The sequence below is a fragment of the Jaculus jaculus genome, chromosome 3 (genome assembly GCF_020740685.1).
Source record: "Jaculus jaculus isolate mJacJac1 chromosome 3, mJacJac1.mat.Y.cur, whole genome shotgun sequence".
In the NCBI taxonomy this organism is placed as follows: domain Eukaryota; kingdom Metazoa; phylum Chordata; class Mammalia; order Rodentia; family Dipodidae; genus Jaculus; species Jaculus jaculus.
In genome coordinates this window covers 159,490,289-159,517,426 of record NC_059104.1, presented here as the reverse complement: position 1 = coordinate 159,517,426, position 27,138 = coordinate 159,490,289, and the positions used below count along the sequence as shown (strand labels likewise).

Below are 27,138 nucleotides of genomic sequence, written 5' to 3'. Positions count from 1 at the left end.
TTTTCTAACGGAAAACAGAATCACATGTTTATAATATTTGCCGATTATCACTTCAGGTAAGATTACATTAAATTTAAATGACACCCAGAAGTGTTAGTTTGATGCCAAAGCAATACCTGACATACTACTAGGTAAATAAAGAGTTTTTTCTCATAATTATAACAAACTCAATTAACCAATGAGCATATCTGACCTGGTGTAGTCATCTTCAACCAGCATGTGCTTTGGAATTGGTGAGTACCTTCCTGGAGAGATGGGCGGCAGGGAAGTTTTGTATTCTAAAGTGCCATTGTTCCCAGAGAGTAGATGATTTTCCATTGGTGGAGAATAAGCTAAGTGATTGGGGAGGAAATAAAAAGAAATAAAATGAAACCTGTTATGTGGGTGATTCAATATGTCATACTTTTCTGAGGATATGTTAAAAATACAAAGACTTTGTTACATGCTGATGATTTTCTCTTTATCCAAGAGAAGGGTGTTGCTGTTTGTTTGCATTTAATATATACAGGCACATGGTGATCTTTAGAATTGGAAAGAGGTAATACCAGTTAAATTTGTAACTCCAGTTAGCATAATTAGGTGATGAGAAGAATCAAGGAGAGACTCAAAATGTTTTCCAGAATGATGATTAATTTCCTACTGAAATAAAAATGTTAGAATTCTGATTGTAGGCCTCACATTCATTTCAAATAATTAATATCCAATCATCAAAAGCAAAAGGCTCCTACAGAATAAGGTCTTAGATAAATCTTTCATTCCAGAAAGGCCAAGAATTCAGGCCAGTCCTGTTCCCAAATTTATCTTCTTTTTTTATGTGTGTGTGTGTGTGTGTGTGTGTGTGTATGTGTGTGTGTGTGAGAGACAGAGAGAGAGAGAGGGAGAGAGAGAGAGAAATAGAGGGAGAATTGGTGTTACAGGCTCACTAGCCCCTGCAATCAAACTCCAGATGTGTGGGCCACCTTGTACATGCATGACTTTGAACGTGTGTTCCCTTGTGTATCTGGCTTATGTGACAACTGGGGAATTGAACATGGATTATTAGGCTTCCCAGGCAAGTGCCTTAAACACAACACAATCTTTCTAGCCCTATTGTCTTTTTGATACTCCCTGTCTGGGGTTCCTACTCACTCATCATTCTTCCCTCAAATCCACCTGGCACCTTGAAATGAAGTACAGCCTCCTAAAGCACAGATCTGCTCCCGTTCTCTTGATGCAATGTTCTCCATTGCTACTACTACATTCGATATAGTATAATGTTACTTTTCTAAGTCTAATAAAATTGACCTGTTTCAACACCTCCTTTATACATATTGCTATCCTTAAAGCAAACCTGTGCTTCCTGGTTTGTGCGCCGTGGTTATGCTCCACCACATGTCTATAACTTATGTCCTTTACCCCATTTCAGATGCAGAAATCTGAGCATTCCTCAAGCTAGCACATAAACGGCAGCTCTGCAGAAAAATTCCTCCAATACTTCAAAAAAAAAAAATTAGAAACCCCCTTCTTCTGCTTCTGTGGGATATTTTTATCTCTCTCCTATAGCATGCACATGCCTCTTATTAAATTGGCTTACTTTCCAACTCGATGGCCCCCATGAAGGCCATGATCATATTTCCTCTACATCTTACACCTTATTTTACAAGGTACCTCACACATATTGCGTTGCTTGATTCCTATTTCTTTAATTGATTAGGGATCTTTCTGTTCTATATGTTCCTCTCTTACATTGATCTTATATGCCCTTTATGAAGTAGCTCACAGACTCTATGGCTAATGCTGATTCTTCTGACATTCATCAATTTGAAAACAGTGAAAATCAAAACTCTTTCCTATCCAAAGGCAAAGTTTATTTCAGCTTAGTGACTTTTTAAAACAAAAGACATTTGGGGCCAAGACATTTTAGAAGAATCATTTAAAAAACAATAGTTGAATCAATGAACAGGTAACAATGTCACTCAGCTCTCAAATTTTTCTCAAGAGAAGCATCTAAACCTAAGAAAGAGTCAATAACTGGATGAAGCTCATAGTGCTAAGGAGTAACAGGTCTTGAAAGAATTTCGAGTTCACTCAGTCACAAGTGAACTCTCAGTTTTAAAACTGGCAAGTTTCCTTATAACAACAAAATATCCATTACATTTATGTCAAAACTGAATTATTTTTAAATTTAGCCCCTAAAGAGAATCTTGGACAAGATTTTTGTTGCTCTATAAAGAAAAGGGGAAAACACAAGGCCCAAGTAGCACTGGATGTGTGAGGTCTTCAGCAGAATGACTCATGTCGTTTGTTGTTCTAGAATCCCACTCTCACCCACCTCTAGGGTCAATTTGACTGTTTTTTTTTTTTTTCTTGTTTCCATGCAATGTAATAAGTTTGGCTAAAGATAGGCATTGTGATGATGACTAAGGATGATGATTTCATCACTCAAATGCACAGTCATTTTTCTCTGGATCAATTACCAACTTCTTTTTTTCTACTTAGCTTTTATATAGATTTGAACTACAAAGACAGATTTAAAGCCTTGAGTTATTATGCTCTATGAGCTTGAGAAATAATCTTTAGACTATGTTGCATCTATGCCATTGCAAGTATATTGTTTACAACACTTTCCCCTCAGGCTTTCCATAATGGTTGATCTACCATCTCATGAAGGTATGCTACCTTCCAAACACTAGCTGAGGTCCTGAAAAGCAACAGTGGAATGAAGTATGCAATACTCCTTCCAAGGTATCTTTAGAAGTTAGAGAAGAGTCAAAAGACTTTGAGAATGGCTTTGTAGAATTCCAAATTGCCCAGCTGGCATGCTATTCAAAGATGACACTAAGCATGTACTTACAGTGAGTAATATCAGGTGGACCATAAGGATCAGTCATATAAATGGTGGTGGGTTTGCCAACTTTTAGATAAACAACATCAGATGTGTTCTTCAATATTGCTACAGCCTCTTCATGCGTTACTTCTTCTAAACTGTAGTTGTTTACCTGAAAGGGAAAAAAAAAAAATCAATACCTGAGTTATAACTGTGAAGCTGAGAAATGTTAATTATGCAGGCAGAATGATATCTGAGATTATGATTTTATTCAAACATTAAATTACAATGATTAGCTTGGTGTTTATATCATACTTTGGGGTAAGTAGTAACTAAAGCAGGCCATTGATGCTACATATCAAGGATGTCTTTGCTTTTCTCTATAAGAAAGTGACAACACTGTAATTGAAACCAGAATAAAATGCAGGAAAAATAAAGCTCAAATGTTTTTCATATGATTTTATAGTTTTGTGACTAGAAAGCCATGCATATCAGTCTGGAGATGTAGCTAAGTGGTAGAATGATTGCCCATAATGAGTTAGACCATCAGCTCAGTTCCCACCAGAACACAAAAAGAAAAATCATCCCCTCGAAACCAATACATACTAATTGAAGAAGAAAACTAAAAGAAACTCAAGACATAAAAAAGCTATTATTTATCTCTCAGTTTGAATTTATTTCCTTAAGCCATGGTGACAATACTATGCATATTATTATTATTATTATTATTATTATTTTTGGGGTAAGGTCTCATTTTGGTCCAGGCTGACCTGGAATTCACTACATAGTCACAGGGTGGCCTTGAACTCATGGTGATCCTCCTACCTCTGCCTCCCGAGTTAGTGCTGGGATTAAAGGGGAAGCCCAGCTTATGCACATTATTTTTAAATCTGTCTTTTAATTCTAGATTGATTGCTTGTCCATAATTCATCAACACAACTTTTGTTTAGCACAGAACTTTGTGTTACATGGCTATGGCTATAACAATTATTTAATCATTTGCTAGTATACAAGGAGTTTGTTTCTGACTTTTTGCTTTCTATATAATATTGTAATATATAGTTTTTGTGTTTTTAGGCAGCTTTGATGTCTCAGCTTCTCAATGACAAGTATGTGCCATCACATCCAACTATCAAATACTCCCTTTATTTGAGGGATATCTTTTCCAAGAGTCCTAGTAAATGCCTGGAATTTTCAGTTGCTCCAAATATTGTATGTACTTTTTTCCCCGTAGGCACATAGGTAAAATAATGTTCATTTTGTAAATCAAACACAATAATTTAACATCATAAGAATTTAGTAATAATGAAGTAGAACGATTATAATAGTACCCAGAACAGTGTTGCCAGAATCACTACCTCTAGGCTTTTATTAACTTAAAACACAATCACTGTGACACTGTGACAATCAGTTTGATAACTGAGATGTGAACGAATTAATAAGTAGAAATCTTGTGCCACATGTTGTAGAAAAAGATGATTCTCATCATAGGTGATAGCAGCACACTGTAGGATTTCCTCACTCTACTCAAAACACTACAATTTAAAGCCTATCAATTGAATTGCTTGCGTATAGAATTTTCTGTTTTGCAGTTTTGGGTTATAGTTGACTGAGAGTAACTAAAACCACAGGTGTGGTCAGAGGGGTTCCTATACACATTCCCTATACTTCACCCTTTAGTCACGCACAATCAGACAGTACCATTTTAAATTAATTTGCTTATAAAAGCTAACCATGGGCTGGAGAGATGGCTTAGCAGTTAAGCTCTTGCCTGTGAAGCCTAAGGACCCCGGTTCGAGGCTCGGTTCCCCAGGTCCCATGTTAGCCATATGCACGAGGGGGCGCACGCGTCTGGAGTTCGTTTGCAGAGGCTGGAAGCCCTGGCGCGCCCATTCTCTCTCTCTCCCTCTATCTGTCTTTCTCTCTGTGTCTGTCGCTCTCAAATAAATAAATAAATATTTTTTTTTTAAAAAAAGCTAACCATGACATCTCTGTTAAGCCAACGTTCTACTACTGGATCTTATATTTTTTTTTCCTACACAAGTGATGCTCTTAAAACCCTTTATACACCCAGGGCCAGACAGGCATTCATTCACCCATCAAATGTCTGTTGCAGACCTGTGACATGCTGGACGCTGTTGATAAGTACCTTATTTTAAGGCACTAGTGTTTGCAAAGAAGAATATGGTGATGACGTATAATGATATGAAAATGGGTGTAAAACCGACCCCCCACAAAACAACTTCCCAAGTTAGCTCTGAATGCTGTGACCATGGCCAAAGAAACACCTATAGTGAACAAACAGAAAAGAAGGAGAATTCAGTGGTGTGAATATCAAAGACAATAGAACAATACCCCAAAGGCTATAAATTTAACTGGATTAGGTTACAAGTGGCACACAAGTTCTGTTTTTGCAAAGGGTTCATTGCTTCTCTCCAGAAAGCACACAGCTCATTAGATTACCAATGAAAGAGATATGGACAGTGCTTATTTATTTATTTATTTTTAGTTTTTTGAGGTAGGTTCTCACTCTAACTCAGGCTCACCCAGAATTCACTATATAGTCTCAGGGTGGCCTCAAACTCACAGCAATCTTCCTACCTCTGTGTCCTGAGTGCTGGGATTAAAGGTGTGTGCCACCACACCAGGCAGAACAGTGCTTATTAAATTCTACTTCTTACCCTTTTAAGGTAAGCAGTGGATTTTAGAGACACCAGAAACATCCCTAGACCAGAATGAAGAATTTAAGTAAAGAAGAGTGAAGATGGTGAGTGGGAAAGAGGATATTGGCCAGAATAACAGTGGTGGCTTGAGATTGTGGCTGTTTAGTTGGTGTTTATTTTGTGACTGAGGCAGTGAAACATCAACGCAGATGTCAGTCATGGAACAGGGGCCATCATAGGAGCAGAGTGGAGTGATAAAGAACACGTGCTTTTATACCACAGACTGAGAATTGAACCTTGGCCATGGTGCCTCCTAGCTCTGTGTGACCTTGGGAAACTTCTTTAACTTTCTAAGCTGCAATTTTGACATCTATAAAATAGAAATGATGATAGTCACTGGCTGCCTCAAAGGGTTAGATAAGTAAATTATATCTGTTGCTCCATGTAAAGTGGCAGGCACATGAAAATAACTGATGTCTCTTCTCATCCCTATTTCTATTGTCACCATCCATCTCTGTGTCCAGAAAACAGGATTCTTATAAAGTATTTTCACTGATCATTTTTCTGTAAACATCTGTGAATCGAGGAGTTTAATTAGGGTACTGCCGATGAAGCTTCTGTGTGGTCTTTAAAAAATTCAGAACAGTATGGGTTCTGGACCAAAAAGTGCTCTTTTGTGCTGAAGTCTTCAAATATTTTTCAAATGAAAGAGTTTGTTTGGGTTAATTATGTGTGTGAATTATACTATGAGCTCGCAAGATAAAGGGCTCACAGCTGGAGATGATTGTATGTCAGAGAAGGGACATTATACTCATTGGCTAGTTGCTCTTGTCATTGCTTTTCACTGTCATTTTAAACTTTTTTGCATCCAGTATTCCACTATCACTGTTAACAATGAACAACTGGCCAGCATTCAGGAAAAAAAAAAAGTTATGTGCATTCGAAACAAGGGCTGTCTGTGCGATGCACCCCACAGAGGGGACTTACATACATCATGGGCACATGTTTGTAATAGGTTAGAGAACTGGGGCAGACAGAGAGAAGCTGGAGGTATCACTCTCTCTAACAGAACAGGGGTGCATGAAATCATAACAGCATGCACAGAATGGCAAATCAGCGAAGAAAGAGATGCTGGGACATTCTCAAGAGGGGAATACATGTGATAATTCAAGGTGGGATGTGGAAGGGCTGGAGAAGTGGTGACAGATTCTGCCCTGTACAAGATTTGACCTTCCATCTCTGTATGCAATATCAATGTCATGGAACAAAACGGGAGGTGATAAGGGACAGATGGCTATGTAAGATAGTATAAAGAAATGCGGGACTCTAGAAACACTGAAGACAAGTCACAAACTTTACCATTATCTTTACAAGGGAGACCAAGTGCTTTATCATTAGGTTGTTAAGTAAATTAAAAAGGGGATCCATCCAATGTAGTTATGCCAATGATATAAAAATATGCATAAAAAAGGAGAAAAAACATTCCAAAGAATATTAAAATGAACTGTTGTAATAAAATTGACTGTAAAATAGATATTAAAAATAAGAAATATATTGATACTCACTATCTTTGGATAATCAGTGTTATGCTGTTTTAATCTTTTCAGCAATAAGCCTGTATTAGTATGGTTAAGACAGAATTAACTTTATTTGACTAAGAAACAAAACTTTAAGAAAAGAAGAAAGACCAAGAATAGAGGCCTAATTATGAGTCACACATAATATGATCTCATGAATAATAAAAATCAGGGTGGGAAAGAAGGATGTTAACTTCTCATGTACAGTGAATAGATTTCAATGTACTAGAAATACTAGCCATATGCTAATCCTTAGACTTTTTACAAATGAAAGCCTCACTTAATTCTAGTTGTGTTTTATATATAATTTTTATCGAAAGGACCCATGATTAAGTAAGACTGAAAATTATAGTGCTAATCAAATTTAAATTTTTTGAGAATGATTTTGATTGTAGGCTTAGATTGCATTGCAGTTTTTAGTTTCATGATTTTGAGTCATTTAAAACATTTATTAGGAATTTCATCTGCTTTGATGTAAAAAGGAGATAAAACTCATTTATTTGTTGGTTTGTGTTTATGAGAAAGGAATAACACCATGAATTTGATTAGACCCCTATAAAATAAAACAGTATGCAAATAGGAATCAAGAAACCATAATCAGATATTGAGATTGTGCTGATCCTGCTGCTAGAAATAGCTTCTTCCTGGTCAGGGATTTTTTTGATGGAAATTATTACCCCCTACCTTGCACAACACCTACTGCTTACAGGAACCTTGTACTGTCCTTGATCTTTTCAAGAGAAATGATTAAATTATACTCCTTTTTGCATTCTCTTACATGAAGTACTTTAATACCTAACATTCATTAAGTATTGAAATCAGGTCAATAAGCTTTAAATTAATGAATGTGCCCAAGAAGAAAGTTATCATTTTTTTATTTTATAGGAAGAATTATGAAACTGTGTTGTAACTATTTTACATTTGTGCTCAACAGAGAAGCAAAGAAGAGACTTGAAGGTCATTCAAACAACTATGCACGTGTTAAATATTTACTTTTTATCAGGTATAGGGCATGAGGATGGAATTGTTTTACAGACAGAGAGCACTAGGTCACTTCTGCTTAAGTGGTAGAATTGAAGCTCCAGTGCTATTAATTTTATTCCTTCAGCAATCATTAACACATTGCTTAACCCTTCCTTTCATATAAACGGAAAGAACAAGTGAGAAGGAAATTTTGATTGACTGAAGCTTAACACTGGTTGCTAAAATGGACAGTATGGAATAAAACCAGGGCAATCTACTGGGTACAGGAAGAAAACTTTTGAACACTATCAGTACTTACCACATTTCTATTTTTCTTGTGTAGGCTTATAAGGTAAATATTATATTAACTTTTATGTATACTATTTAAAACAGAGAGATGTAAATATATTAGAGGAAACATTTGTTTATTTTTAATAATAGGATAGGCTATTAGAATTATTTTTAGACTGAGGATGTAGCTCAGTGGTGGAGTGCTTGCTATATATGCACAAGGCCATAGGTACAATCCTCAGTACTATACAACAGACACAAACATATAAGCAAAAGAAAAACTAATAGTCTATTAAAATTTATATAAAACTGATAATTTGTGTGTAGATAGGCTTGAACTATTGACAGTGATAGGTTAATTCTTGAGAGACACCATGCTTTTAAGCTGGGCATTTATCTCAGTAGTAAAGTGACTGCTTAGCATGCTCAATACCCTTGTCTCAATCACCAGGAGTTAAAATAACAATAATGATGATGATGACAATAATAGATTTTAAATAATATATGATACTTGTACAGAAAGTTTTATGAAAGGGGTTAATATCTTAAGCATAAGTAAAATAAATAAGCTAGAACCAATGGAAAACTTTAATCCTTAAAATATATCACTGTGAGTGAGCTGCATTATAATTTATTTGCCTCTACCTCCCAAGTACTGGAATTCCACATGCCATCACATCCCATTTATATGATGCTGGGCATCAAACTCAGGACTTTGTGTTTGCTAGGTAAGCTGTTTACCAACTGAGCTATACCCCACCCCTAAACTTTCCTTTGAGATAAAGAAGAAGGGAGCCCAAGAAATAATTATCCAGGCTGTTTTTTAAATTTTTATTTCAGAGGATGAGGGAGAGAGAGACTAAAGGCTCCAGGGCCTTTAGCTGCTGCAAATGAACTCCAGATGCATGTGCCACTTTGTGCATCTGGTTTACATGGGTTGTGGGGAATTGAACCTAGGTCCTTTTGTTTTGCAGGCAAATGCCTTAACCACTTAGCTATTTCCCCAGCCCTCCAGGCTGTTTTCATTTTGTTGCAAAAGTGAGAGTGAATGCAGGGGACAGACTTTGAAGGGTGAGCTATTCTAAATGCCTTCCAGCTCACTGCATGAAATTGAACTGCTAAGTGACATCAGTGACTTGACAGAAAAAGCACTGTCACTAGTCATCCTAAGGAAAGCAATATAGTAGTAGAAGGGGCTGATACAGAGGTATATCACTGTCAAATGAGTTATTACTTAGGTGGAATATTAGAATCATTTGGAAAACTAACCCACTAAAGATGAACATGTTCCCTACCTCAGACATTCCATTTGTTTATTCTGTGTTGATTGAGAACTAGGTATTTACAATGTTCAGAAACTTACCATGAGATTCCAGGGCATAGAGGAGACTGAGAACCAAAGGAACTGAGAAAATTGATGAGAGGAATTGGACTTCAGGGCAATATCTAATTTTATAATGCTACCTATGATGAAGTATTAGAAGTTCCCCTTTTCCTATCGAAACTCCAAGTTTCTCTTCTAGAAAAAAATATGGTGCAGTAAGTGCCCTAATTACTCCCTGAGTATAAAGGTAAGAAATAAATGAGGGGCTGGAGAGATGGCTTAGCGGTTAAGCGCTTGCCTGTGAAGCCTAAGGACCCCGGTTTGAGGCTCGGTTCCCCAGGTCCCACATTAGCCAGATGCACAAGGGGGCACACGCATCTGGAGTTCGTTTGCAGAGGCTGGAAGCCCTGGCGCGCCCATTCTCTCTCTCTCCCTCTATCTGTCTTTCTCTCTGTGTCTGTCGTTCTCAAATAAATAAATAAAAAAAAATTAAAAAAAAAAGAAATAAATGAGGTTCTGTAGGCACAGGTCTTCTGAGGGGAAACATGGAAGTAATATGTTGGTATAGGGCTGTATATATCTTAACAGTTCTTATCAAAGGTGGGAAATACCAATAATGTCCTATTCAGATAATTTTTACATATTTGCATTGTTTTAAATATGGCGTTATTATTGATACTTAGATAAAACCAGGCAATTTTGTAAATCTATAAAAATATACCAATTTAAGACCTTATAACTAATACTCATTAAAAAACTGAATTGGTTATCTTCATATCCTCTGAACCCATTCAACTTGATTATTATACATTAATTTTAGAATAAGTCTACCAAATGCTTGTGTATAACAATTCCACTGAACTCTATTTGTATGTGTTTTATAAATATCAATTTAAGAAAAGTATTCTATAATCAAATAGGGCTGAAAATTATAGAGTTAATCAAATTTAAGCAATTTTGACTAGAAAATGTCACAGACTTGTTAATATCTTAAAATGTATGAAGATCTACAGTAGATCTTCTAAGATGCAAGTCACAGAATTCTTCAAATTGATCTGAACATAGAGCCATAAGAACTCAAGTATCATAGGAATAAAACTAAGAATTAAAAGCACATATTTGGAAATATTGATCTAAGGATATGCTACTATAGAAAAGAGGCCAAAACAGAGGACCAAAGATGGACCTAACTTGCCTAAGGTGATTAGATAGAGTTAAAGAAATAGATAGAGTTAGCCTGTGACTAACATACAGACTCCCCTATGTCTAAGTGCAGTGTTTTTCTACTTGACTTCAATAACTTTGCTATCTTTCCCTTCATTTACTACATCCCTTTAAGGAAAGATGACATGTACTCATTTTCTGCAAGAGGTGTGTAAGTTCTCTCACCGACAAGTTCATCTTTAAATGTCATGAAGAGGTCATAGAAAAAAAGTAAGATTTTAAACCCTAAATTATAATGTGACACAGAACTTGACAGCTAACAACTAATGTTACTGCTGTAAAAAAGACAAATGATCCCAGATTCAGAGTTTCTGGTAGAATGAAGAAAAGGTGAAAAAAAAAAAAAAAAAGACATTTCTATAATATATTTGGCTCTGTGTATCACCTTAATAAAGCTTAAGAACAAAGTGTGGAAAAATAAGAACACATTTTAAAATCTTCACTGCTGTTAACTTTTAATCATCTATATCACAAAATTCCACCCCAGGAGATAGACTATTCATTCAGTCTGAAACGTCAAAAATAAGCTACCAAGTAATCCTCAAAACAAAATGTTCCTGTCATTCAGTTAAATAAAAAAAAATTCTAGTGGCATATAGCAAAGGAAATTAAAATATATTATATGGCAAAGTACAGCATATTTCAAGTATTTGGGATACCCATGAAACATCAGGGTGTTTGACCTTACAGTCATCTTATTCGAAACACTAGCAGCTTCTAGAAAACACAACAGACGGGATAATTATTTCTTACAGGAACATAAATGCAAAGGTCATATTGTACAAATTTCCTGGTTCTTTAAAAGTGAGGAGTAAAATTATAAGGAATCCAATGACATTTTGAGTACATTCCATTTATAAAGGATGAATGGACATGTGATGCATTTTACTTCAAACGTGATAGATAATGTGGCAAGCATCTTTAAAAACTGGGCAGTGGAGATCTGGCCATGCAAGCCTCTCAAACATGTAAGAATAAGAAACTCATCCTCACATTTCTATTTTCAAGGAGAAGAACTATACACAAAGGGAGAAAGTTATAAGGAAATAGATTTCGACATTTCTTTATGGGAAAATAGTTAAATGTGGTTAACATCTGGCATATTTCTTTAGGAGAGGTTCTATCAGAGGTGAGATACCACTTCAAGTAGTTGCTTTTCTGTATGATTCTGATGTCCAAAATAAAGATGGAATAAAATGAAATTTAATATTTTAATTGAGATGTAAGACCTTCTTTGTGAAAATGTGTAGCAGATAGATATCCAGGTGAAGACCAACCTAATAGCTATTATATTTGTGAACTTGAAAAGTTTATTGCTAAGACTGTTCTCATACCCTTTTCCAAAGCTAAGTGAAAAGACTCTCCTCTCATTGATGGTCTGGTACTTAGGAGACTTCCTGAATTGTGGATAACTAGCTATCCCAGTCTAAACAAATGGAATTTAATTTTATTCAATTTATTTTTAATTTTTAATTTCCATTTATTTGAGAGAAATAGGCAGGGGAGAGAGAGAGAGAGAGAGGGAGGGGCGGGGGCACATCAGGGCCTCCAGCCCCTGCAAACAAACTCCAGATGTGTGCATCCCCTTGTGCATCTGGCTTATATGGGTCTTGGGGAATTGAACCTGGGTCCTTTGGCTTTGTAGGCAAGTTCCTTAACTACTAAACCATTTCTACAGCCTTAATTTTAATTTTTTGAAATACTATTGTGTCAGAGAATAGATACTTACAGAGGACTATATCAAGATCATCATAAAAGGAGGTAAGGCAATAGGAAGACTGGAAACCTTCCCAATGTTGGCTCCATGTAACAATAGAGCATGCCTGAAAAAAATGCCCTTGTGATAGGCATATCCAGGAGAGGTGGATGCTATGTAAATGACCTAGTAAAGGGCTATGAGGTTTGTGGCCTTTGGGTTTTTGAATGTATATGTTCTCTACCTCAGTAGTTCACTGCTATTTCTCAGGAAAGCCTTTCTCTTAATAAACTGTCTCCACTTCTATTACCTGACTATGCTTGTTGGATATAATTCTTTGTCTTTGGCCATAAGAACCTGGCAACTTCAGTGGGGTGTGGGTGCCAATTTAACTAGGGATTGAATCCATGGCTTTGTACATGCTAGGTAAGCACTCTACTTTGGAGCTGTCTCCTTAGCTCTAGGGTTTCATTTCAGGCCAGAATACTTACAGAATTATGAGTATACTGGGGAATTTTTCCTAAGAACCAAGAGAAGGAAATAGTGCAAATTGCTTTAGAAAGAATAGCATATTTAGAGAAAAATGTGCAGTGTGGTACAGCTGACAAGGCATAGAATCTAAATCATTTGTACTTCCTTTAGGGGATAAGAGTAGGAAAAGAGGAAGAAGAAAGGTTATGAATGTAGGGTAGTAAAAGGAAGAGGAGATTGAAAAGAATGGCAGAAGGAGAGCATTAACAAATGTTTTTTGGGTTGAAACACGATAATTAGTCTTTAGGATGGCTTCACAGATTGTTGTTATTTATTCTTGTTGCTCTCTGGGTCATTTTTTCTTCAGAAAATTATAAAGTGAATCATTTTCTTTCACTTCCATATTCAGCTTTCCAGGTGTCTCTGAAGTGCTAATTATGTTCCTCTTATATAAGAGAGAAGATATCTACTATTGTTGAAGGTTCATTAAAACAAACAAACAAACAAACAAACAAACAAACAAAAAAACCCTATGCCTTAAAAGAGCTAAGATTTATGTCATAGCTACTTTTGAAGTCATTATATTTGCAATGAATATCAAGAAAATTATAATGGAGAAATAGCCTGGTGCCTGAAAAAAGGCCTTTGGTAGAATAATTTGGAGGATTTTGGAAAATAATTTGAAAATAAATTGCAATTTTAAACATACCTTCAAGAAATAAATACACATACCTAGCATGATTTAATAATAGCAGCAGTGAATGATATACCACCCACAGTTGCTGTGGTAGTTTGAATAAATGCCCCTCCCCCAATAAATTCAGGAATTTATTAAAACTTCTTGGACTTCCAGCCACCTGGCCAGAGGAAGTGTCACTGGGTGATCCAGCCCTAAGGTGTGGTGGGGGATTTGACATTCCAATCTAAAGATATGCGAAGTACCCAGAGTTTCTAAAGTATGCTAGTTTTGTGTTGTGGTTTTAGGGATTTCGCTTGTGGTCTCCCTCTCTGCCTGGTCCTTTAAGAGGGGACCAACTTCTTCTACCATTATGGAACTTCCTCGGACCTGTAAGCTTCAGTAAATATCCCTTCCTTCATAACTCTGACTGGTTTGGAAGTTCATCTCAGCAAACCTGCAGTTGTCTGTTATAGAAATTGGTAGCAGGAGTGTGGTAAATGACTATGACCATCTGGATTTTGGTCTCCTGGATCCTTGTTTTGGAGAAATGGGCATGGACTTAGTACTTACAATTGAAGACATCTTCTGGAGTTTTACAGAGTATTCTGATGAGAATTTGAGACTTCTAAGTGCAGTGAGAATTGTGTTTGAAGGCTTGGCTTATGAACTTTCTAACGAGAAGGAAAGACTGCAATGGACTTTGTTGGAACTGGGCTATTGGCATGAGGGCTGGCTGCATTCTACTGTCTAGGCCCAGAGAGTTTAATCAAGTTAAATTTGTAATGGACTGATGTGCTTAGCTAAAGATATAGGACTAAGAGATGTAAGATTTTAAGTTGGAAAACCTCAAGTCAGTTAAAAAATTATAGGCATTGAGACTGGTTTTAGGATACTGATGCTGCTATTATCAAATACATTAGCAGTCTTAAGGAAGTCTTAAGGAAGATGACCCAATTGCTTTTCAATGGTGAGGATGCTGAGGAAAACTATGATAGAAATACAAACTCTTTTAGAAAGAGTTGACTGGAGAAGCAACCTGCTTTCAATGCCATGGTTTATTTCCTCCCTGAATTAAGAATATGGCTATGTCCTGAACACATAGTATTGGCTTTGGAAACATGAAAAATACATTGAGTGGTCATGAATTAGCTCCAGGAGCTGCTTCTGAGACATGGAATGAGGCAGGGTATGATGACCCTGATAGGCTGGCATAACCATTGGAAGATGGATCATGGTTTTACATGGAGACCTGAAAATGTTTTGAATATACTAGAACTATGCAAGGGCTTTCCCAGAGGCTATCAGCTAAGGTTGGGAATTTCCCTTAGCTACATAGCCCAGCTGGAGGGGAAGAACTGGAAAATCTGGACTGTCAGTCACTGGTTATGATTGAACTTCAGAAGTTTAATGTTTGATGGTGGTTGAGTTTGCATTGTGCTAATCTCTCCTTGCTATTCCTTATACCAACTGAAAATGTTTACTCTGTGCCTTTGCAGGTTGAAAGTATATAACATTTTTGATTTTACAGGACTCACAACTAAGAGACAATCTTAAATCTCAGATGAGATTTAGGACTTTGGAATTATGTTAAATTGGTAAAGACTGTGGAGACCTTTGAAACTGGATGGAGTATAATTTACAGTGTGAGACTGACTGGGGCCAAGGGTGGAATGTGGTAGTTTGAATAAATACCCTCCCCCCCAATAGATTCAGGAGTCTATTAGAACTTCTTGGATTTCTAGCCACCTGGCTGGAGGAGGTGTCAATGGGTTGTCTAGCCCTAAGGTGTGATGGTGATTGACATTCCAATCTAAAGATATGCAAAATGCCTGGAGTTTCTGAAGTGTTCTTGTTTTGTGGTGTGGTTTTTAGAGATCTGCCTTGTGATCTCTATCTCTGCCTGGTCCTTTAAGAGGGGGATAACATCTTCCACCATTATGGATCTTCCCCTGGATCTGTAAACTTCAATAAATATCCTCTCCTCCATACCTATGCCTGGCTTGGAAGTTCATCTCAGTGAACCCAAAGCTGTCTGCTACAGCTGCCTATACCTTAATTCTTACAGAACAATGCTTCAGAAGTGAAGCCGTCCAAGTACTAACCAGGCTTGCCCCTGCTTAGCTTCTGAGATCACAGACTCAACTGGACTTGTTCAGGGTGGAATGGCCATAGACAAGCCAGCTGATATGTCAGATAGTCATTACTTGAAAGATAAGCTTTCAATTTAGCCCTATATAGAAGAAGGCTATCACAATTTATTTATTTACAAGTCAACATTTCAAGTAATCAATTTTATATGATAGGAGAAATTTGTGCATATCTTATGCCTCAACAATTACCTTTCTAGTTGAGAACATAGACCACCATATGACCCTACTTATATATCCAAAGCATATAAAGAAACACAGAAGTTTCATAACTTCTTGAACAAGGATATGTTGGTGAATTCTGGTGATAAAGAAGTCCCTGACCCTGAATTGCAACAAAACAGGTCATTATGCATATTTTGCTCATCAAGGTTGACCAGTTATTTTCTCATAACATAGTTCCTTCTTGAAGACTGGCTATTGGTTGGTAGATACATAATAGATAATCATTAAAGTAATAGATGATTGATGGAATGCTGAACAAAGGAAGTTTTAAAGAAACTGATCAGAATCAGCATGCACAGAAAGCAATATTGCTTGGGTGAAAGCCTCAAATGGAAAGCCAGCTTTGTCCTTTTTGACTATGGGATCATAGACATTGACAAATATCTCTAGACCTGTGTATTCTTTTACTTATATGAAATATACTGTTATGAAAAACATGTTACATTACAAAAGCACTTAAGTAGCATATGAAACATAATAAATACCAAATAACTCTTAGCAATAAAGATTATAAAAGTCTTCAGATAATGCAATGCAAGGCTCAGTCACTACTGTGAAATCAGATCACTGGAATTAAACACAAATTCTCTAGAGCCAAGGTGGAAGGTATTTAAGTTCTATAACATGCATGTTTCATAGAGATGGCTTTTGTATTGTAATTGTATACATCATTCTTTTCCGGAACACTTCTCATGAAGGAATTGGAGATAATGGGTCCTTGCAGATACAGCTGAAAGGGCAGAGATATGACTGGATATTCTTATCTTGCTTGAATTCTACCTATATTTCAGTGTTTGATTAGTATTCTGTTGATTCAGTATATATAGTTGTAGAAGCTAAGTAGCTTTATCAATGCTGCTTTAAGTGTTTTCTTGTTTATGACTGCTTTATTTTTGCATGGCTCAGAAAGAGTGCTTGTGTGCTGGTGTCTGCCACTATCCATGGGTTCGAAGCATGTGAGAAACTAGCAAAAATAAATAAATGAATAAACAAAAATAGCTCTTAAGTGTGCCTGAGGGAAAGGAGAAAAGATTGATTTATATATTCTGTAGTGTTCAGATTATGAATTCTTGGAAGTCAGGAGTTGTGTTTTCATTAGTTGAAGAGAAGACAAAGAATATGCAAGACGAGTAAAGCAGTCATGTATTCTTTTGTTATGTAAAGCCAACCTTTCTAACAGCTTGGAAATTACAGTTGCTTTCACTACCAAGGGAAGAATTATATTTACAGAACATTGCCTAAATTTTATGCCATATGTATCTGAGGAAACTGGTAAACATTTAGATTTCTGTTTTGGAAAAGATCAACAAAGCAAATACAATCGTACCCACACTGTTTTGCTCTCTACTCCTGATATCTACCTTCCCTTCCTTCCTATTTCTGTATATGATCACTGCTAAGAACTGAATTGGAAATTAATATGTTGAAGCCTCTGCCCCAATGTGAATGTAACTGGAAGAAGGTCATCAGGAGGAACTGAAGGTTAAGCAAATTAAGTGCAGTACCCTAATCTCTATAGAACTGATAGCCAAGAACAGAATAAGAAAGAGATCCTCTCTCAGGTAGCATAAACACATTGAATGGGCTTTGTATGAAAGCAGCCAGAATGTGGCCATCTGTAAACCAGGAACCAGAAAGGTAGTAGGTAGCAATCTTCTACTCTCCAGCTTTCAGAACTTGGAGGAAATACATTTCTGTTGCTTAAGCCACCCAGTCTCTGCTATTTTGTTATGGCAGCCTAAATGGACTAAGACAGTCAGTCACACACTGGTAAACTAGAGCTTTAAAAACAGTCACACAGTTTTGCCTGTCATCACACTCACCATTAGTAGTCTGTCTCCTACTTGCAACCTTCCATCCTTTTGTGCAGCTCCACCATCTATAATTTTCGTTACATAAATGCTGTTGTCTCCAGGAATGTGCTGGTTCCCCACCCCTCCGGCAATACTGAAGCCTAAACCTAAGGGAGAACAGGAAAATAAAAAGCAAATTTGTTAGCCATATTTCAACTATTGTTTTGTAAATGGATCTTCAAATTTTTATAACAATAAATGACTGAAAGGTTTCTACTGAAATCCATTTTACCCTGTAAATATTTCAAACTCATTGATTTTCACTAATGGAACAAAGATTACTTTAGTCAACCACATTTGAATTTGTTGTTTTGTTATATGTAAACAATGTGCAAACAACTGCTGCTGTCTGTCAGCTAGTAAGTTCATCATGGATGACTGGTGAGAAAGGGATCAGGCATGGTGGGATCCTAGGTGAGCTGGGAGAAACACAGGGTCAGTCCTGCTTGTGCTGATCCCATGGGCTCATCTTCAGGGTCACTGTCACTCTAGCAAGAATACAGAAGAACCACACCATTTGGTCAAGCAGATGGCTACTCTTCACATTGCAGTGTGAAAAATATAGTAATAAGAAAAGCATACAACTTGTGAGATGAGAACCCAGAGGAAGATATGTTAGTTATTTATGTGAGCATTGCAGGAAGCAGGTGAAGACACGAAGCTGGATGCTTGCCTTTCTTGCTTTCTGTTCTGGCTCCCTCTTTATAGTTTCATACTTCCTAGCACTTACTGTTTGTTATTAATGGACAATGAAGCTAATGGCACATACATGTCAACCATTCCTCTACTCAGCGTAAAAAATAAAGGAATATAAAACACACTTTAACTTTATTATTTTTTAATAATTTTTTAAGAATTTAAAATCATTTTAAATGTGGACATTTTATACTTGAGAGATGAATTTTACCCTATGTCATACAAAATGTTAATTAGTATTTAACTGTGTGAATGATAACCAGAAAATAATTGTTTGATTATAAGACAGCTTTAAAGGAATGAATGATGGCATCAATAAGGGTAGAAGGAAAAAAAAAATCCCTGTTAAACTGTGTTGAATATAAATCTAGTATCATGCATATAGCATACATTTTGACTTCATTTAGAAGTCATAATAATTAACATGCAAATTACTAAAATGAAAAAGACATCAAGCTTTTTAATACTTACTGACTGAGCTACCCAGGCTGATAAATTTATTAATCAAAGGACTTTGAAATTAAACACAGAGAACTTTCTTGGCTTAAGAATTTGTTTTAAAACCACACATCTAGTCAACTGATAAAATTTTCATAAAATCTTTGGCAAGTATGAACTCTATTTCACTCTGCTTTCATAATAAATATCTAGCTGGGCTATGTACTATTAAGATACCACAAAAGATTAATGAAAAAATGATAACTTAGAAAATTATCAACTAATACCCCTAGAATTATATTAAAATGCAATGGTTTTGTTAAATTAACCATAATAGGTGTTAAAAACAAATGGAAAGAGGATTTTAATTGATAGAACAAATAAAATCAGTGTTATATAATTTCCTACCGATGTGGGTAACTATTCTTTATTGATGCTTTCCACCCTATAGGATTATGAATTAGTTTGTTTGCTAGGGACTTAAAGAACATATTTGTTGGGCTGAGGAGATGGCTCGGAGGTTCAAGCCGGGCACTGGTAACCTGGGATCAATTCCTTAGTGCCCACATAAAGTCAGACACAAGTAGTACATGTGTCTAGTATTTATTTGCATGTCTGGCAAGAGACTCTGGCAGGAATGTATATGTATGCATACACACACACACACATAAATAAATTTTAAAAAACTTTAAAAAGAATGTGTTTACTAAGTAAAAGTTGACCAAAGCATAGCATGTTCTTTAGGTGGGTTTTCCTATGAACTTTATACATTAGCTCATGTTTACTAAAATGGGATAAATGAATATAAGGAAGTTTAAAAAAGATATTTTCATAAGTTTCATAGTTACATATTAAGCTTGACCCATTGCATTTATAACACTATAGAAGTCATTCTAAACTCTGTAAAGAAAAGGTTTAACAAATCTAGGAACTCTGATTTACAGCCACCAGAGCAGCAATAAACACAAGCCATTCTTAGTTTTAGAAGAGCTATGAGCACATTACCACTATAAAGATGATTAAGTCTCATAAACAGAATAACTCTGTAGTTGACATTTGAAGCCAAAGATTATATCAAGACAATGAAATCACTACAAATATTGTGGACATAAATACGTCAGCTAAAATATGAATAACATTGTCTTGAGGTGAGGTTTATGTACCGTTTTATCTAGTGTTTCTGTTGAAGGTGGACACTTGTGAGACACAACTCTCTTAGACAACCCAGAGTGAAAATCTTGCCCTACTTTTATTAGGTATGAGTACATTTTCAAAAGAAAACACATTTAATATATTTCAGATGTCATTATTTTGATGTTTTGAGACATGACTTTTCTGTGTACTCCATGCTCTCCTTAAACATGATCCCCCTGCCTCAGCCTCCCAAGTGTTGGGGTTACAGGTATGCAGTACTACATATAGCCATATTTCAGATATTTGTTTCGATATGGTAAATAATGTGTAACTTAACTATAAAGATACAAATTTATTTGTAGGTATAAATATCCATCTGTATTGTAAGATTGACTGTCTTTATTCATTTATCCATATATTTATTTAGCCAGTATCTCCTAAGTACACTCGATTTTTATTTCTTTTCATTGTTGTTTGTTTAAGATGGATATCATGTAACCCAGACTGGTCTTAAACTTCAGATCCTTTTCACCTCCCAAGTTCTAAGATCACAAGCATGTTCCTGATCATTCTGTGTATTATGAAGCCAGCTTCTGTCAACAGTGACTAATACAAATGAAACAGAATGGCTTTTTGTGGTATCAAATAGGAACACTATGGAAATAATGATTCTTGAATAGGTTCATATGAATTGGTTTAGGTGATGCTGGCTGAAACAGTATTCTAAACCTAGACAAAGCCAGTGCATTTTGGAGGACTACTGAATGAAGACCAATGTAGATCAGGACCATTGAACCATGAGATCAACTCACCCAGGGTGGGGGCAGGGCATTCCAATCTCCCCAAAACATGAGATAATGATCCCTCCATTAAGAGTTTTTGCAACTGAACTTGTAGATCAATTACAGGGTCAAGAGATCACTCTCATGCTGGTCATGAGCATGCTGTGGAGGTGGGCAGAATATTTATCCCATCAATTAGATAAAGTATTTAAGCCTGCAGGAGCCCCTCCTTCAATGTAACTACTCACAGACACTCACTGTAGATCTACCCACTTTTCTGAGTTTGAACCCAAAAATCCTAACTTTTCTTGCCCTTTTTTTTTGGTCTTTCTTTTCTTTAGATAGTAGCCAAAATTTTAATCATTCTTACCACAACAACTTGGCTTTTATAACCTTTTCCCAATGCAAGTTCTTTACCTTGCTTAAAAAAACAAAAACAAACTAACAAAAACAAAAAATTATTAGTTTGGACACAATGAGTGCTCTTTTATAGACTTTCTGCCAATGACCTTGCCTATGTTATGTGGACAAGGTCAGGTCCTTGTACCCAACACATGCTCACCATTCTAATACTCTTCTTTCCTCTCTGGTGATAGCTACCAACACTTTTCACTGAGTTTATTTTATAATTGATTAGTCTGCCATCACCTGATGACCCCCAGAGTTATTTTTTTAATTAAAAAAAATATATTTATTTTTATTTATTTGAGACAGGGGGAGGGAGAGAGTGAAAGTTAGACAGACAGAGAGAGAGAGAGAGAGAGAGAGAGAGAGAGAGAGAGAGAGAGAGAGAGAATGGGCACACCAGGGCCTCTAGCCACTGCAAATGAACTCCAGATGCATGGACCACCATGTGCATCTGGCTTACATGGGACCTGGTGAATTGAACCTGGGTCCCTAGGCTTTGCAGTCATGTGCCTTAACTGCTAAGCCATCTCTCCAGCCCTTTTTTCTTTATTTGCATGCAGAGGGAGCTAGGAGACAGACAGAGAGAGAGAGAGAGAGAGAGAGAGAGAGAGAGAGAGAGAGAGAGAGAACAAGCACAAGTGATTATGCCAGGGCCTCCAGCTGTTGCATGCACCATTTTGAACCTATTAGAACTTTTACCATAACAGTTTCTTATAGCTGGAGTCCACATTCTTCATGGCTGCATTCAGATCTCAGTTTCTCTAGCAGCTTGTATATAACCTCCCTACTTAATATTGTCCTGGACTAAACACCCCACATTCTTACTTTGTTTTATATTCCATGTACTCTTAGAATCTATTATCTTGTTGCATACTGGGTAAGTAAATCACTTTAGTAGCTTCTATTTCTTGGAACAGGATCACTTTGCAGCTCAGGATGGCCTCATACACTTGGGCTTATGCAATCCTTCCACCTCTTCTGCCTCCCCATTACCTGTGATTGCAGGTGTCATGTGTTTGTGTGTGTGTGTATGTGTGTTAGTGAAAACATAAGCTCCATGCTGATACAGCTTTTTGTTTTATGCTGTGTAAGAGGTAGAGCAAAGACAAACAATTAAGGTGATTTATAAATATGAATCAAATGAGAGAATTTCCAGAGTTTTATAATAAAAAAAATCATATATTGGTGGCTTTGAATGAGTGAGGACTGAAAACTGAACACTCTTATTCATAATCACTGACGAGGTAATGTACTTCTCTGCTGTTGGAGAACTCTGATTATCTTTCCTCCCTTAGCCTAGCCACCATCACATCGATTCTTTCACCTACTAACTGAAAATGCCACTTTCAATTTCCTCATCTGCAATAAAGAAGTCAACATATCTCTCTACCATATAGTAATTAATACATAATAAATGCCTGATACATAAAAAACTCTGTTTTCACAAAACTCTATGTTGCTTAGAAAACTAGGTACAAGCACTTTGATATAATGAGACTAGTTAGGATGTTTTTGGATGAGAAACAGGAACACACTATTTCTTACAGGGTCTGGAAAAATATTAACAAAAGGTTTAGCATTGTAGTTCAGTCAATGGATGAAGCAGAGTTCATAAAATGAATGCACTTTTGATACTAAAACATCTCTTGGGTTTCAGACAGATTGAGTGACTGACTTAGGACCACGGGGTAAATAAAATTACATCTCTACTAAGCTTGAGATAAATACAAAAATGCTTTGGAAACAATGCAAACCTGTGTTTGTGATATGACAAGATACATCTAACATGACAGTTTAAGTTTCATAAATATTTGAGCCAGAAAAAGTACAAATGAGAAAAGTATTGATTTGAGGTAAATACTTTTATAATATTTAGAAAACTGGTCACCATTTTTGAAAAGTAGTTCTCAGAATAAGCAAACTACTTTGAAACATCAACTTATGGAAAATGAGTCAATTTCAAAGTAACACAGTGAAAAGTGTTGGTAGGTGTCACCAAAGACATTTACCATAATACCACCTGCTACAGAACCTTTGGCCATTAAGACTAAACATTCCTAAGTATGATGGCTCTATATGAAGTGCAAGAAATTCTTAAGTAATGAATTCACAAAATAAATAGGACTCCAAAGGATAATGCCATCTAATATTTAAACATCTAATATTCTAAGTAAGAAAAAATGATCTGTCTAGCAACTATGAGATATGATGTTCAGACAGAATGTTAGGATTACATTTGCTGTGTAAAGCCGGGTTTATAATTCCGTATTTCTGATACATGCCTGACTCAGACTTCCTTATTAACATAGGAGATGCAGGTATAGGCACAGGAATGCTCCCCTTGTTAATGCCTTTAATTGACTTTTTTTTTCCATCTATCATCTCTTTTTCACTGTATAAATAGAGAAAGCCATGAGCAGAATCATAGTTCATGCTCTCCTGTGTAGCCTGCTTACAGTGAGCGGGTGGTGTCAGTGAGAGGCGGGGGCTGAAGCAGAAATCTTGGCAGCATAGATTGATACTGCACTTGAAAAGCTCAGAATAAAACCTGAAATGCTTAAAATGTCATGATCACAATGTGCCCATATATCCCTTGTGGGTGTAAAGCACAAAACCCAAAACCCCACGTTGTCTTATCACCATTCAGTAACTTGGCTCAACTTCATTTTATGTGGCTTTACTAGGAGAGCACTCTAGGGCTTCTCCAAAGAACTCTGTATTATTAAGCCAGCTTGTTCTGTCAGAGTTTATTTAGGATCTGCCAGAGGAGGTGTTTACTGAACTACCAGAAGCACTAGTGATAGTCTAAGAATACTGTGTATATGTTTCTATTGAACAAAACTGAATCTTCCTGAATACTGGCTGGCTTGACTTAGAACACACCTACCCACAGAGGAAAATTAACATCTAAATATGAGCACCTATCAGTTCAAAAGAAAGAACTAAGCCTGTCCTATGGCCCACCCTGATTAGTATGCTGGTAAGTATTCCTGCCTGTCATAAATCTATCCTCATGGGTCTGGTGTATACTGATAACATACTACTTTTTTTTGACATCTCTTCCCCTTTAGAAAAGGACTTTAATAACACCAAAAATGCATCTTTTATTGTCATTTGCAAAAATACTTAATGTTATTTTTCACTGTGGATGTGATTAATTCAAAGTCATAGCCATTTTCTTATTACTTGGATGCTCTCTGGGTTTAAAAGATGAAATTTGGAGTTGAAGGAAGTAGCTCTGTTTAAAATTCCCAAGTGGCTGTATAATGATCCTCAATCCTTCTTAAAGAGTCAGATTCGCCCACATATCACCTTATTAACGACTGCAGACAATCAATGCTGCAAGCCTCTAACTCTAACAGGAGAAGACAGCATATTATCTTCACATGTTCCCTCAGCTCAAAGGAATAAGCACCACTCCTTAGTTCCAAGCCCAAATCTTTCCATCTAACCTATGACACTACTCATTTTTTTTTTAATTCAATGCTTCTGTCCTATCCTGAAAATATATTTTCTTAACTTACTAAAGCTATCTCACTGTGAGAGTAGATGCTGTGAACTGTGGTCTGCGGCTGCCGACTCCATGAACACATTGCAAAAACTTCATCTAATCTGCCTGGCTTCAGACACCATAGTCCACTCCCATGGCATTTCTTCCAAGTTGAGTTATCTTCCTAAAAGACATGCTGAAGTTTTAGCCTCTGGCACCTGTTAGTATGATCATATTTGAAGCAGGCTTCTTGCACACGCCATTAAAAATGAGTTTAAATTGGATTGAGGTAGGCAGCATCCAGTGCTAATGTCCTTACAAGAAGAAAAAATCTGGACACAGATACAAGAAAGAATGAATGAGATAGTTCTAAAAGCCAAGAAGTGCCAAGGATTACCAGAGGTCCTAAAACACTAGGAAAGATGGATAGAACAGATTGTCCCTCAGAGTCAGCTATGAGAAATTGACCAGTTGACACCTTGTCTCACAACTGGGGCCTTTAGAACTGTGGGAAATCAGATTTATGCTCTTTTAAACTATCCAGTTTGTGGCACTTTGCAATGACAGTTCTAGGAAATGAATACAACATCTAATCTTCACAAGCTAAGTGGTTAGCTTTATATCTCTGTGTTTCTTTCTTTTAATTATTTCATTAATTAATTAATTAATTAATTAATTATTTGACAGAGAAAAAAAGACAGAGAAAGTGAGAGAAAAAGGCAGAGGGAGAATGGGTGCACCAGGGCCTCTAGCCACTGCAAACAAACTCCAGCTACATGTGCCACTTTGTGCATCTGGATTTACATGGCTACTGGAAAATCAAAGCCTGGGTCCTTAGGCTTTGAAAGTAAGTGCCTAAATGGCTGAGCCGTCTCTCAAGCGCTGGGCATTTCTTTTCTAATGACTGAAAGTCCTGCTGATACACAGTCATATGCATTTAATGTCACTTGCTCCTGTAATAAGGATGGCTGTATACATTGAAAACCAGTTCTGTCAGGTAATGGAACTTGCCTCCACAAGTGCTGTAAATGCTTATTATTTCTTGCTTTTATCTCCTTACATAGAACTACTACTGATAAATTCTACATCCCTACTTTATCATGTTATCATGGTTCTTGTATTTTTCTTACTACCTTTCTGTATAGCTCTATGCAGTTCATCAAAGAAATCCTCTCACTAACAGCATTTGAATCACCCAGGAATTTGTTAAAATGTAAATTTTTGGACTCAAGACAGATATCCTGAATCAGAAATCCAGAGGATACATGCTGAATGTGACAATTACTTCTTTAAAAATAATACTACCTCTAGAATATTCCACCAAATCCTATTCTTTCTGTAATCTTCTTGTGGAGAATCCATTTTCATAGTTTAGATAGCTTCTGCTATGCTGATGGATAAATTTCTTATTCCTCCAAAATTCTTTTGAGTTATGTTAAATTCACAAGCTTGAAAGAATGAATTTACAACATTGCTTCAAAATTGGATTCCTTTCTTGGGCTTCTGTATATTTCACTGGTATTCATATTTCAGTTTAAAAGGAAATACTTTCATGGTGGACACCACATCTATTCATCAGGGGATCTCAGAATACAATATGATAATTGTCAGAGAATGGTTACAGAGTGTGTATTTGTGAATGCTATTGTTTGGTCAAAAGTCTTAGCAGGGCTGGAGAGATGGCTTAGTGGTTAAGCGCTTGCCTGTGAAGCCTAAGGACCCTGGTTCGAGGCTCGGTTCCCCAGGTCCCACTTTAGCCAGATGCACAAGGGGGCGCATGCGTCTGGAGTTCGTTTGCAGAGGCTGGAAGCCCTGGTGCGCCCATTCTCTCTCTCTCCCTCTACCTGTCTTTCTTTCTGTGTCTGTCGCTCTCAAATAAATAAATAAAAAATTTAAAAAAAGTCTTAGCATACATTGAGATAATCCTAAATACATAATTCATCGTTACTGTTACTTCACTAATTCAAATGCTCATGTAATCACACATTCTAGCATAGAAATCTCATGACCATACTTTCAGTCCACTCTTTGTCTTCTTTTGCAGTCCATTCTGCAAATATTTTCCAGGTTTGTTTGTTCCCTTAAAATTCTACATTGCTGCCGGGCATAGTGGTGCATACTTTTAATCCCAGTACTCAGGAGGCAAAGGTTAGGAGGGCTGCTGTGGGTTTGAGGCCAGCCTCAGACTACAGAGTGAGTTTCAGGTCAGCATGGTCTATAGTAATGTGCTACTTCAGAAAGGTAGGGTCTCACTCTGGCTCAGGCTGACCT

The 27,138-nt window shown here is 36.6% G+C and overlaps 1 protein-coding gene across 20 annotated transcripts in view; it reads right to left on the bottom strand.

The window, feature by feature from the left end:
- Positions 1-27,138, bottom strand: part of Dlg2 (discs large MAGUK scaffold protein 2) — a 1,944,997-nt gene that overhangs the window by 491,544 nt on the left and 1,426,315 nt on the right. For all 20 annotated transcript variants that reach the window (XM_045145568.1, XM_045145570.1, XM_045145572.1 and 17 more), the window contains 3 exons: positions 17,890-18,026; positions 2,834-2,978; positions 194-332 (listed from right to left, as the gene is read on the bottom strand). In XM_045145568.1, the coding sequence (XP_045001503.1) occupies positions 194-332; positions 2,834-2,978; positions 17,890-18,026 (421 nt within the window). The remainder of the gene's footprint in view (positions 1-193; positions 333-2,833; positions 2,979-17,889; positions 18,027-27,138) is intronic.